Raw genomic sequence first — 15,070 nt, forward strand, 5'->3', positions numbered from 1 at the left:
ATTAAGTATTATATTCTCAGTTGATATACAATTACAAAAAATACATTTGTATTTCTCTACTAACTTTCATACTGTCCTATGCAAAGCTTGCTGGGTACTGGAAAAAATTTACTAGACATGACAAGATTTATTCCAATACAGATGTTGAAATAGTTGAGATTTGAATTTTAACCACAACTTGTATTAACAATATTATTACATCAAAGACAAACAAAACAAAGCAAAAATATATATAAAAAATATTTATATACTCAACACCACAACAAAGTAAAAATTAACTCTCCGTCCACCACGGCGCAAACAACATTATTAATACACCACTGAATCTCTAAAGTTTCCAAGTCCTTCATTGCTTTATAATACTTAAACTCAACAACAATTCTTGTTTTGATATCGTGACCATTTTCTATTGTGTTTTTCCTTGTCCCATAAATGGCAAGTTTGGCTTCCCCAATCAGAAAATGTATTACTGTAACCATTGTATCCTGTTTTTTTATTGTCCAGTTGTTTTATTTTTACAAACGCATTCAATGTGAAATCAACACCACAATTTAAAAAGCACTTGACTTAACAAAGTGAAAAGCGGAGAATGTCTTGGATACTCTGTAAAACGGTGAAAAATGTTCCCTTAAGCCACAGAAAACACACTTATCTGTAACATTGGAATTTATAACAGACACAAATGCATTAACGGGTGCAGCTCTGTGTAATGGCCTCCACTGTAAATCACCTGAACGCTCCCTCCAAACTGGGTTAACATCTTCTCCCAACCCAAGCTTATCCCTCCATACTGTGTCAACCCTCGCATTCAAAGCACTTGTACATTACTTTACCCTCAACGGTCTCTAGGTCCAAGTTTTGTATTTCATTGATGTGCAGCAGCTTTCCAGTGACATCTTTTGAATCTGGAGTAACGCCATGTACTGGAATTTGTCTGAAAGTCCATCGATAGCAGGGGCCCTACCACTCTCCATCTTCTGAAGAGAGGCTTAAAGCTCCTGTCCAGACAACGTTCTTTCCAGCTCAGCCTTTGACTCCTCAGAGATATTACGAAGGTCTTCAAAGAAACTGGCACATAACTCTTCATTATCCCTGTATTGAGTGTTATACAGCCCAGCATAGAACGGCACGGCCCTTTGCCTAATATCAGATGGTGCTGTTAGCTCCTTCCCATTTTCAGAGCGCAAGGAGTGAATGCAACGACTCTGAAAAATAAAGTGTTAAGTTCTGAAGACGTGACCGTACCAGAGCACCTTGTGCCCTGATGCCTAACAAGTCAACAAGACGAGATTTCTTAAGAGACAATGTACATTTTGTCCAAAAATATGTCCATTTCAAGCTCTCTCATTGATTTGGCAGTATTCCGAGTTACATTCAAAGTGTATTGCAGGAAAAGTGACTTTATTTAAATCTTTCCACAATCCCACCATTGCTGCACCAATTTTCAAAACATTTATTTCACAACTTAAAGCTGTTCCAAAAAAGCTAAAAACATACTTAAATTTAACATCATTCAAAGAAGTGTTAAGGTGCCAGTATGCACTCCTAACTTTTAGATTTGCTATAAAAATTGACATATGACTAGGCAATGATCAGTAAAACCAACAGCAATATTAAAATGATGCTTAAAACAATAAAACCTCAAGTCTTGCCAAAGAAATATTATTTTCTCTAGTATGGGCCCAGGTGTACTGTCTTGTATTACAATTAAATTATCTCCAAATATCACAAAGACTATAAGTTTCTGACAGTTCTCGTATAACACGACTAGATGCAGCATGAGGTTCCATATGATTCCTATACATAACATCATCTTCGGTGCAAATGAAATCACCACCCAAAAACAAGTATTCTTCTGAGCTACAGTTCTACTGTATAGCTGTGTTAAAAAATTCTTTCAGCACCTTTGGTTGGAGCATAAACATTAAAAAAGACAAGTACAAACTTTTCAAATTGTGCCCGTAGGAATCACCCGATTTATTTCGCAAGAGATGGGCAAAAAATTATTTGCAAAGAGAATGGCTGCCCCTCCTCTTGTGGAACTTATGTGTGTAAATAACACCTCACCCTCCCTTTCCTTCCTCCATTCAATCTAATTAAAGTTATCACTATGCGCTTCTTGAACAAAAGTTACTTGTAAATTCATATGCCTGATTAACTCAAACACTAAAGCTCTTTCATCAATTATCCGGGCTCCATTTAAATTAAGAGTACCCACACTTCCATTTCTCCTGCTTTTGATATCAACTGCATCACTATCTGAGTCTTCCGATGTGCTGCAATCAGTATCATCATGTTGCATTTCTGTAACCTGCTCAGTTGCCCCTTTTTTGACACTTGGTATAAGCCTCTTTCTTTTAGTTATAGGATTTTTAAAGATATCCTCATCACTCACTTGTTCAGTATCCATTGCCTCCTATATTGATTCTGCCACAGCAGCAACTTCATCAGGCTTAATATCATTCTTTCTCTCTTCACTTTCAGTACTGAGAGGCTCATCACTACAACGAGCTTCATCCACATTGTTCCTAGTATTTTCAGATTTGATTTTGTTTTCTGCACTCTCTGCAGCCTGCTCCTGTCCCTTAACATTACTTGTCACCACAATGCCAGTCACAACGGTTCTATCATTGTCACCAGTAGATGTATCAGTCACATTAACTCTAGCATTTTCAGGTTCAGAGGACATGAGCGTTTAATGTGGCCTCCATGCCCACACTCAAAACATTTCATAGTCTCAGAGGTTGCAAATACCGCATCAAAGCTATTAATTCTAAACTTAAAAGCCACATTCATTTCTTCAGCATCATTATTCGGAATCATTTGCCTTCTAAAACAGACAACATGTTTTAGCAAGGGGGACTTAAAATTTAGAGAGATTATTTACATTTGTGACACTATTTTACCATGTCTTGACAGTTCTGTGATAAGCAGTTCATCTTTAATTAAAAGGGGGAACATTTAACAATATGATTGTCTTTGCTGGTTGAACTAAAGGCATTACTGGCGTGAAAGTTTCTTGTATAACAACTCCCCTTTGCACAACGCTGTTAACTTTCTCCTTGCTGTTCAAGAAAATCGAGACGCCGACATAATGCTGTCGTATCCAACCACTTTTTCAACCGCTTAACTGCATTCATCTATGGAACACCTCATCACAGTTGCGATTTTTACACCATGCTTGGGTGAAAGTTGCTCAAAACTTAGCCTCTCCGGTGCCGCCATTGCCGACCAGCACGCGCTAGTAGATGGTGTTCCGTAACTCAGCGAGGTACTCTAAGTAAGTAACGTTATTTTACTCAAAAGTAAAAACAACAAGGGAGAAAAGAATACAACCTTAACACACAGTTAAGTTCACAACAAGAAAGGTGCTTTAGGATAGAAAAGATGAACTCACTTGCTCAGTAACGCTCTCACACACCAACTCACGCACCAGCTTCTCCCACTCACTCCGCTCTCAGAGAGAAATTAAAAGGGATCTGTTCTCTTTGACACAGTGAAGAGAACTGACTGTCAACCAAAGAGTTCAACAGTACACAGTTATTGCAGATCTTCCAGAAGAGCTTGTCATTCATGCGCTAAAATTATCATTATTCAAACAGAACCAAAATAATAAGCATCACAATAAGTACCGAAGTAATACCAGACTCCTCTTATGTCTAAAAGAATACCCAACACATCTTCACTATGCTTGAATATGCTTAATAGTGTGACCACATGGTATTAAATTCCAAAATGAGGTAACAGAAATGGGCCTCCGGTGGATTTCAGTGAAACTGGTGTTGTGAATTACAGCTGGAGACTTTTGTTTTGTTCGGCTGAATGAAAACACAAGAGGGGTAATTTATGTGCAAACCCTTACTTTGAAAATTAAAAGATTCTCAAGGCACGATATGGCGTTTCTCATATGCCTCTAAAGAAAGAACTAAAGAAAGTATCTTTTATATCCACCAGTGACATTAAAATTGGTTCAAGGCATTTCAAATATTTATTGAAGTTCCTTAGTAATTTTAAGAATGTAACTGGTCTATTTGTTAGTTTACCGACTGCTTTGTGATGAACATAACCTGGGCCAAACATGCAAATAACATTAGAATGTTAATTAGGCCCTCATGAATTAATCCCTCATAAGGTTGGTTGATTAGTCCACAGTCCTAAATGCTCTAGAGAAATTGTGTTTTTGACTTCACTAATGCTGAGTGGTGCACACAAAGACTCCAAACAGCCCAGATGGTATTTGTCTTGTGTTTAACAAATTCTCTGCTTTAAGATGCCGGGAGATGCCTTCCGAAACAGTGTCTTGTCCTTCTTAAAAAGACCTGCGATAAAAGTGTGCTTTAATATGCTGAAATGGGAACAGTCATGGATATCAGGGTCTAAACCAGGTGGAAAATGGGATTCTAGAGGACATGGTAAGCCATAAATGTTCTTTAAATGCTTGTGACAGTTTGCTTGTTTGGAGTGGCAAATGTCTAAAAAGGTGACAACAAACAAACGCTCTTCCATGAAGTGACGGTGCCTTAAAAATAACTTTATTGAACTCAAACCAACATTTGAAACCCCAACACTGTTGGATTTCTCAAACAATACAAAGTTACGTACAATAAAATAACATTTTGTACTGTATAATAAAGCAACAATTGACAATTGACATACATGTTTGCAGTCGTCATTTTTCAACCCCTCACTGTGATGTTGTTTGCAAAAGATAAATACTGTGGGCATTTTAACATTTAAATCAAATTTAACAGTCGAATTGTAAGGATCAAATCATCATTAACATTAACAAAATATACTTTAAACACACAGAGGCGTAACACATTTTTAGGGTCATACAAGTTTTGATCACCCTATCACTTTTATATCGCAATAATATCTCTTTTATTTACTGCATTTTGTATCAAATGTCAACAAAATCAACAAATACAGATCAAGCAGAGATGATTAATGCTTCAAAGACTGAAAACATTGAACTTGAGGTCGGCTTATCTCAAACTAAATCTTATATTGTAGAAATGTATGCGTTCCTGAATGGAATGTGTCAGAAGAGCATGATTTATTTAATGTTAACTGCATGATACAACTGAGTGTCTTCACCGGCACATAGTCTTTTCTTTATTCAACCTAAATAGAGACACATTGGTTGACAGTGTCATTTACCACAAGAATGTCCATCGTTTACCAAAAGAATGACAAAAGCTCAAAAGTGACCTTCTGTTTCATTTTAAATGGGGGATGCAACAGTGTTTCATGCATTTGGACATATTTACAATGTTTAACGTGACAATATGATGTAGTATGTGTGTGCTCGATACACTCCTCCAGCGATCGTATAGGTTTCAGAAAGTTTTTTCCAACATGAAAATCCATTTCGTAACAACTTTTCTTAGTCCCTTATTGGGTAATGCTTACAGAAAAGCATGCTAATGGCAAGGTAAAAAAAATAACCCACCCACGCATCAACTCACCAGCGATAGGAAGACATACCTACTAGAGGTCTTTAAGGTCCAAAAATGTGGAGAGAACATGAAGAACTGAAAAGACCCGTGATTGTGCTACACAGACCTAACCCGGGCCCGTCCAATATTTTGAAGAATGGACCCGAACCCAAAGAGACCCGTGATTGTGCTACACAGACCCAACCCGGGCCCGTCCAATATTTTGAAAGATGGACCCGAACCCGTTAAGACCCGAGAAATGTCATAAATGTACTACTATAATCGGGACCCGGCGCAGACCCGACTATAATTTGAAAGTTAGACCCGAACCCGGCTGGAAAGCCAGTCCCTGGACCCCATTCCACTATTTCCACAGCAAATTGCTGTTAAGTCAGTAAACAAGTTGCAAAAATATCGTACCGGATTGTGATGCAATACTGATTACTAATGTGGTATCCATGTGATTCCTTTCTTGCTGATTGAACGAGCAGCATTACTTTGCTATTATCTATGTGTTATGAGCCGAGTCTGAACAACAATAAAAGAGCCAATCGTCAATTGTTAAGTCATGTTGTCACTCCTTAAGCTCTGGTTGCCATAGAAACATGATGTGCACATGTGCGTTAAGCTGCCTGCATGCCCTGACGGTGACGGCTGCTGGTGACTGAGCTCACTCGTATTTTCTTTTTTCACCTAATTTTACCAGTTGAAGATAAGTTACAAAACAGAAATAGTGTTTTATTAAACTTGACTCGGGTATTATAAAAGGTATTATAAAAAATATTAAATAGACCCGGCACCCGAAGTAATAGGATTTGGACCTGACCCGGCTAACCAGTTAAAATATAGACCCGTACGGGTCCATGGTCGGGTCTCGGGTCCTCACACAAACACAGGAACTACAAACAGTATTCCACAGACCTAGCAAGAACATAATAAAAAAAGGTAATATCCAACTTCCCTATTTTTGAAAAGAAAGACGAAATGCTTATGTAGAAGCCATTTTTGTTTAATTCTGTTAAAAAGCAATAATATATCCCTCAAAGATTTGCTGTTTACAATATTGAGAATGTTGTTGAAAATATTAACATACTGTAAGCTTTGTTTCTCATACCTTGTTTTCAGGTTTATGAAACATTAATTAAAATCAAAATATTTAGAATCTAAGAATATTAAAAATAAAAGTAGCAGCTAGCTACATTTTACCACAAGAATTCAACATTCTGTTGTTGGATGCAGTGGCATAACCATCATAAACAAAACAATCACACTTTTACACAACTTTGGGATTTCGCCATTTTCCATTCTGGACTAATATTTTTCCATAACCCTGTAAAGTCCTCCAAACCTCAAACAGCAATTCTCTCATTATGAGTGAAAAAGTTTCTTCAAGTGCTGACATTTCTAAAGCAGGAATAGCTCTCAACCATTGTAATGGGCCACCAGGGACACCACAGCTTTGGCATTATCCGCTGATGGAGAGCTCTTCTCCTCCTCCACTGGAGTTGCCTGGTTTGGGACTACAGTGTGTCCCACTGAGGCAACCACAAAAGTAAAGTTATTGTCCATGTTCCGCCCAGGCCGGAAAACTTTTGTTGCCTTTGAAGTACTTTTGAGGCTGGAACCTCGCTGGGGTTTGTCACATTTCACAAGAGCTCTGAAACACCTGTAGAACTAACATGGAAACAGCCGGACAAAAACACAAGAAGTGGCATTAGATACAGTAACAACCGTATATTCAACAAATATACTTACAATAAATTAGCTTGAAAATAATATATATTATGAAAAGTATCTTATATTACTATTTCACTTTCTCTCAATGCTTTGATTTCGTATGACCTTGCAAATGAAAACAGCTGTATTAATTTCAGTACCTGCATTTCACAAAAGCTTTAAATCTCTTATGAGTCATTTTCTCTCAGCAACAAGAATAAGCCCATTAACTACGGCTGGACACAGGCAACAATTATAGCTCATTTAGACCTTGTGATTAGAAAAGGTAATTTCTCGTCCACATCACCCCATTTCCAGCGCTGCCATTGGCAAAGAGACAGCTGTCATTTATACATTCATAAGTAGCATTTAGAAATGGTATCCAATTTTCTCTAATTACATTTTACTTTGAAACCGAACAATTATATAATTTGCAATCAAATAATTGCTCATAATGTACCCCGGCTCAATAATTCCATAGCCGCAATTAATGTCAACTTTATCCATTCCATTCAGATAAGAGAAAAATGGTCAATGTTAAAGGTAACAAAGGTTACACACGCTAATAAGGTCTGAAATGGTGTAGAAATGATCACAGTCAGGTCAAAGCTGGGTGAGAAAAACAGAAGCAGACAGTGCTGGACTGGTAATCTGGCATACAGGGCAAATGCCCGGTGGGCCGACGCACTTGGGGGCCGATATAATATTATTATTTTTTTTATCGGCCAACGACCGGCCCATGAAGCAGGGACAGCGGCCCATTGGTTCATTTTCCATACTGACACTGGGCTGGCCCAATCATCTCTTAACAGACTCCACCCCCCCCCAGTTTCTCGTGTCAAATGCAGTCAGTGTCTTATAGAGTGTTCACACCAAACGCAGTAAATCTATTAGCGTCTAGTTGGACGCTTGAACATTTTGCTTTTACTCGCTTCATTCGCGTCATGGAGGGGCTTCTGTCAGGCGGCGCCCGTCTAATTGCGAAATGGCGGACATGGATTTAGTTGAGAGGATAGCTGCGCATTATGTGCTATGGAAGGCTGAAGAACGACGTAGACATGTTCCGCGCCATGTCTGGGTCCATCAAATCCTTCAGAGGCGCAGTCCTGTGGGACGAGACAGCGGGTATTACAGAGCTCGCACCGCGCTGACATGTCATCTGCGCGATTCAATCGCCCAGCCAGCCGACTCCTCGTCAGCGCACACGTTATTTAAACAGCGCAAACCGTACACTCAAATGTACAATAAAGAAACCCCTCATTCCTTAAAAACATTTACATTTGTTTACATTTACACAAGTCTATCAGTTTTTCCCTACAGAAGACAAAGGAAATCAGGATGAAATGCATAATTTTTTTTTTATTATCTTTAATAGTGAACAAGTAAACGGTAGTGTTTTGCATCGATACTTTGAAGAACTGCACATATGTATAGACTCCGTACTATAGAGGCTTCGGAAAGACCTGTACAAAGCAGAAACTTCAATGACTTCCAATATCGTAGTCATGAGGAGCACGCCAACCTCCTGGAAATTATATAGGACAGTTTACATGTTCAGGTAATTTATTTTATTATTGTAGTACGTTTTGCACCTAGCCATTTTACCTCAACTATTTATGTTAATAATAGCAGAGGTTTATGGGTAAAATGTAAATGAGTGTCCAAATGAACATTGTATATGTTTTAATTGGTCAGTGCAGCGGATTGGTTGGTGCCACGCTGCCCATCGGTTGGCGATAGGAAATTGAATCGCGCAGATGACATGTAAGCGCGGCGCGAGCTCTGTAATACCCCACTGTCTCATCCCACTATTGGATTGTTTGGCTTCCCTTACTAACGCTCAATTTGAATCACACTACAAGTAGGTATAGGTCTATCACCAGGGAGTCAGTCAAGAGAGAGTGAGTACACTGGTCCACTTGCACTGGTACACTGGTCCATGGCACTTAGTTCTCAGCTTTGTAGGTTTTTGGGGGAATGTAACAGTAGATATGCATATCTACAGGGACCGCAAGGATGGTGTAGTGGTTGGTTGTGTCCGACCCATTGTGGTGGGCCGGTCTGAGTAAAAATGCCAGGGCCCTTTTTTTGTCCTAGTCCAGCCCTGGAAGCAGACCTGTCTAATTTTTAAGTGCTGTATCAGATTAGATTAGATTAGATTAGATTGGATTGGATTGGATTGGATTGGATTGGATTGGATTGGATCAAATCAGATTATCGATTCTTGGATCTATTTTATGTAACAAATAATGTAGATATACTGTACGTGATTCTGGAAGACTGGAGAAATCATAATATACATATAAATATTTAATAAAGATAAACAATATCTCAAGGATCATGTCAATGCTTCATTTGTTGACTTGAAGGACAGCGTGGAAAATAAAAGAAAGCAAATTAAGAATATCTCAAACTACAATGTATCGTGTGGGATATTCTATAGGCAATTCATACACTGTAGGTGTGAAAAGCCAATATTTTATGACATTTACAGTAAGACCTTGAGCACAAAAACATAAAACATTGAAGGTTCTACAAATAAAGACCTCACTTTTATATCTACAGAAAAGAATTACCTCATTTTGTGATGTCACTTCCCTTAAGAAAACGTAGTGAACTTAGTATACTCTGTCTGCATTATGTATACTTATAGTCAACTACATTTCCTCAAGAAATGGAATGATGCCATGTCCAATGATATGTCAGCATTGCAAATTCTGGAAAGTTCTAGATATTGGCAATTCAGCAAAGCAGAACCTTCAAACAAAGATAAACTAACCCCAATCCAGTTAGAAAAATGATTCCACTGTTGCGAGCCAGTGAACTGATGAAACCCTGTTGTTGTCTCTCGCTGCATAACATAATAACAGGAGGACTTTTGGTGTGTTTAGTCATTCATTTTCAAAAGAGGAACTGAACATCACTGAACATTCATAAGACTTCTGATTTTGTCACTGATCGTTACGTTTTTTTTTTGCATCCGATCTAAAAAGCCTGATGTTTGACTGAATTCACTTTTCTCATTTGACTAATGAGGCAAAACTCAATCCAACCAAAAAATATTAATTGTTTTTTTATTCATACACTTTATTTGGCAAGTGTGTTTAGTTGACATTGCCGTCCCCCCACTTCTGAAATGATAGCTATTCCCTTGTTTCCGTGCATTAAAGCTATTCCAAAAAATGATATCATGCTTTAATAGAAATGAGAGTTTAACCTCAGAATTTATCCAGGTAATGACTTTTGTCTCTGGAGCTCAGCTTTGTCACCAAATCTTCAATTTGAAATGTATTATGAGCTTCATTAAATAGAGGAAATCCCAAAGCACTCCTTTCCTGCAACAACTACCATCCGGCATTTAATATGACACTGATGCTGCTTAATTTGATGAAATAAAATCTCAAATGTGACAAACTATTCCCCAACCGTGGGAAAGAGATATTAAATATGAATGGCTCCAGGAACTCGGTGCCAAGAACATTTTACTCTTAGACACCTAAATGGATTGTAAATGTTTTGGAATACTTTATATACAACAGACCTTAACATTTGTAATACTGCAAACCTTACTATGGTATTACTTCAATTATTATAAATTCTCACTTTCTTTGTCGAAAAGTTTCTGGTCGTGGACAGTCTGAAGATCACAGAATCAATAGTGAAAATCTGCTGTTTCAGACCACCAGCGGAAGCCACAGTTTCAAACACTATAGGGGAAGACACAGAGCCAGACTCACCAGAGATGTCCTGTTCCCACATTTTCTTTATGATTGTTGGGGGCAAAAAATGTTACTTGTATCTGTACAGCATTTTTAGTCTTCAACTCGCCTCAACTCACAGTTTCCATAGTTACGGGCTGGGAGGAATTGAAGACTGAAAATGACATACAGGAGATTCTTTCTTCATCGACTGTAGTGTGTTGAATATCCTGAAAAATCACTGACTGATACACAGATCATCTATTTGAAATTGCATGGCACTGAACCCTCTGCATCCCTTGACACAAACAACTCTCGTAGTGCTTTATGACATGACCAAAAGTATGTAGACACGCCTTTCAAATGAACAGGTTTGTCTATTAAAGACCCACTGAAGTGCTTGAAACCTGCAAATTAGGAAATTAGGGCGCGACATATTGAGTGGCTCCTGCACTTTTATAAAAGTCAATATCAGGGGCGTACACTATATATATATATATATCTTTTCCTCGGCACAGTGTGGAGTGAACATCATACGCAGAGGATAAAGTTGTGTGCATTTACATGACATCTTTGTAATAAATGCAGCTAACATAATATGATGCAGGAGCGATACAATACCTTTTCCCATCCACTATAAAAGGTTTCGTCTGCGTTCACCCCTTGTCACACTGTTAACTATTTACCTCTACTAAAATGAAAGCGTTTCACATCAATGACGGCATACTTTAGAAAATGACCACAATGATATTGTAGCACACAGAAATGTGTCCTTCGTGAATGAAGTGCTGTTTTATTTTTCTGCACTTATTTATAGAGAGCTGACGGTAGTTTTGAGAGCCCCGAAAAGACGATGGACAGGTAGAGTTCAGCCTGGTGTGCTGTTTTATTCATTGTTCTGAGCTTCAAAGTGTACCTAGAAGCTCTTCATCTTTCAGATGCTTCAGTATTTTTATTATTAATTAAACATATTGTGGATGTGATATCATTTATTACATTTATTATATTTATTTTTGGCTGTTGTTGTCACCATAAATGTTGCAGATTGATTGATTAATGTGATAATTTTATGTGATGCATATTCTTCGTAAATTATTTATTTTAGTAATGTATACACGGTGTCTGGTACTTAGAGAGTGGATATAAATAAAAATATATATACACTATATGCTTTATATATCTCCTCATTGGAGGCCCCCCTAATATTGAAAACCTAGTATCGCCCTTTCTACATGTGAAGATTTTTATTCAATTTTATTTATTTAGTTCTTTTCACAATGTGCATTGTTCCAAAGCAGCTTTACAGGAGAAAATAAGATAAACTGAAAAGCACAAAAAGGTCAAACACAGCACAGTACATGGTGTTTATAGAAAAAGCTACATTATTCTAGTAAATAATATCTAACAAATGCAGTCTCCCGGTGGTTTATTTAGCATATTTTGCATTAAGTGAATGCTTGGCTAAAAAGATGTGTCTTTAATCTACCCTTTAATTGACCCTTTGGTGGATTTAGTTATTGTAAAAGTTCTACTGTTATCAAAAGTCCTGCGTTTTGAGATCTTAGAGAGCGTGATGGGTTGTAGTGTGATAGAAGCTCTGTTAGTTAGGTAGGGGCTAAACCCTTTAAAGCTTTATATGTGATTAAAAGAACTTTAAAGTCAATACGATACTTAATGGGTAGCCAGTGAAGGGTTAATACCATTAGGGTTTAGTGATCATATTTTCTGGACCTGGTAAGAACTCTGGCAGCTGCATTCTGAACTAACTGTAGTTTGTTTATTGATGATGCAGGACAACCACTAAGTAGCGCATTACAGTAGTCAAGTCTTGAGGTCACAAATGCATGAATAAGCTTCTCTGCGTCAGCAACACATAGAACATTTCGTAATTTGTCAACAAGGTGGAAAAAGGCTGTTTTTGTGACATTTGAGATGTGATTTCGAAAATACAGGTTGCTATCTAATATAACGCCTAGATCTTTTACTGTCTTTGTTGGAGTAACAGTACATCCTTCAACTTGCAGGTTATAATTGGAAATATTCGGTTTACGTGTCTTTGGTCCGATAAGTAATACTTCTGTTTTATTAGAATTTAAAAGAAGGAAATTACAGCTCACTTTCTTTTGGGGCGATGGTTGGTACTAATTCAGGACAGACTTGGATGTTGAGTTTTTATTATTTTGTCTCGTATGTTTTCATGAATTCATTGCTACCAAGGTGCGGCGGAATAACCAGGTCAGGTGATGTCTGTTTATTTTATAATTTAGCAACTGTACTAAATAAAATCCTTGCATATGGCTCATGCATATAACAGTAGCTTTGTGGGGTACACTCATTTAGACCGAAATAATCGGTGGGAGGATTTGAATTCAAACACGAACAATATTCATCAATAGATAATTCACAAGTTTACCTATGCAGATAATAATGCGGGTTAAAAATATATGCGTATTTGCCGTGCTGTCCAGGGAGAGGGCTCTGGTATTAGCCTGAACCCAGAGCACTCCCCCGTAATCCTGCAGGAGTAAACAGGCTTGTGGTGAGGAGCCGGGGTAGCGCAGGAATGCCTGAAGACTGTAGAGAGAATGCAGGTAAAACAACTGTCTATTTGTAGAGGTTCTCTCTTTAGCTGATAAGGTAGATGTTGAGATTGCTAATAGCAAACTAGACGGGTGTATTTGTTAATTAAACTTAATTCACTGAAGCACGTTGCGATCACGCGCAGTGATCCTCCATCCGTGAGATTTGTTTCGTTGTGTGTATGAGCCATAGCACGTGATTGAGCAGACTCCTGATGCTAGGTGCTCTAGTGACAGGGGACGGGCCATGCATACTCGGATGTCCATTGCGTTATCAATCCCCCCTTTTAGCCCTGCCCAAAAAATCCTGAACAGAGAATTAGTGACAAAAATTTTAACGGTTTAACTCCACATTTTAGTACTATATACTTCTAGCATATAGTCTTTGTAATGTGTATCAGCTATACATTTCTAATATCTATAATGTGTTTTGAAACAATTCTCAGAATACTCTTTTGACATTTACATTTATGCTTTTGGCAGACGCTTAAAGCGACTTACATAGCATTATCTTATAGATTTGTTTCAAAGTATGTGCAATCTCCTGGGATCGAACCTCCGTCCCTTGGCATTGTTAACTCCATGGTCTTACCACTAAGCTACAGGAAAGGTAAAGTCTTTACCCAGACTTTAAGGGAAGAGTTCACCCCAAAATGAAAAATCTCTCATCATTTACTCACCCTCAAGTTCTTCCAAATCTGAACAAAAGTAATTTGGAAGAATGCTTGTAACCACACTGTTCTTGGCCACCATTGACCACCATAGCAGGAAAAAATATTTATATTGTTCTGTTGAACACAAAAGAAGTGTTTGAAGAATGTAGGAAATCAACCAGTTCTGGGCACTATTGACTACCATTGTAATTTTTCCAATTGTGGTCGTCAATAGTGGCCAAGAACTGTTTGGTTACAAGCATTCTCTGTTCATCAGAACAAATGCAGATTTGAAACAACTCGAGGGTGAGTAAATGATGACAGAATTTTATATTTTCATAATAGTTAACATTAACACTGACAACCATATTCTGGTGCTTTGTGATTGTGGTAGAACCTATGAACCTGAGAAACAGCTACTACAGGTCGTCTGTAAAAATAACGGCTGAATAATTATTTGTGATTTAGTGTGTTTTGAACACCCTGGTCCTTTAAGTTTGACATCTACCAACTGCAAACTGCTCAAGGAGATCCCTCAGACAGCAGATGAAAGCTGTGCCACTGAATGCAGGACAGAAGTTATGATACAAAATCACATCTGACAAGGGTGACTGTGAACTCTTTTTGAAAGTTCTGTCTCAATGACAGGCATGATTTTACATGCTACCCCAGTTTCTTTGTTGTCTGGCTTCATCTGTATGCAGTGGGCATGACATGACTTTTCTTCCTCCTTTAAAGTTGGCTTGGTTTTAAACTAAGCAATTCACAGCAGAGCTCTAGCAATAGGCCTAGTGAGAGGTCAGCTTGTCGCACTGTATTCTGGGATTGCCTTCTCCACAAAGGATACATGCAACAGCACAGATTCTGGGTTAAAACAAGATGTATTAGGATGATGCGTCTTTCTAAAAAGCTCACTAGGTTTCAGATCAGAGCATAAATCTGTTTCTTTCCATCTCACATCGATACCCAAAGCTAAAGCTGCAGGA

General features: G+C 38.1%; 1 protein-coding gene across 1 annotated transcript in view; it reads right to left on the reverse strand.

The window, feature by feature from the left end:
* Positions 1 to 4,511: 4,511 nt before the first annotated feature.
* tmtopsa (teleost multiple tissue opsin a) overlaps positions 4,512 to 15,070 on the reverse strand; it is a gene marked incomplete at its 5' end in the record, with an annotated part of 36,798 nt that continues 26,239 nt past the window's right edge. The window contains one exon of the mRNA XM_079453121.1: positions 4,512 to 7,112. Within this exon, the coding sequence (XP_079309247.1) occupies positions 6,861 to 7,112 (252 nt within the window). The 3' untranslated portion in view covers positions 4,512 to 6,860. The remainder of the gene's footprint in view (positions 7,113 to 15,070) is intronic.

The sequence above is a fragment of the Barbatula barbatula genome, assembly GCF_947034865.1.
Source record: "Barbatula barbatula genome assembly, chromosome: 3".
Classification (NCBI taxonomy): Eukaryota; Metazoa; Chordata; class Actinopteri; order Cypriniformes; family Nemacheilidae; genus Barbatula; species Barbatula barbatula.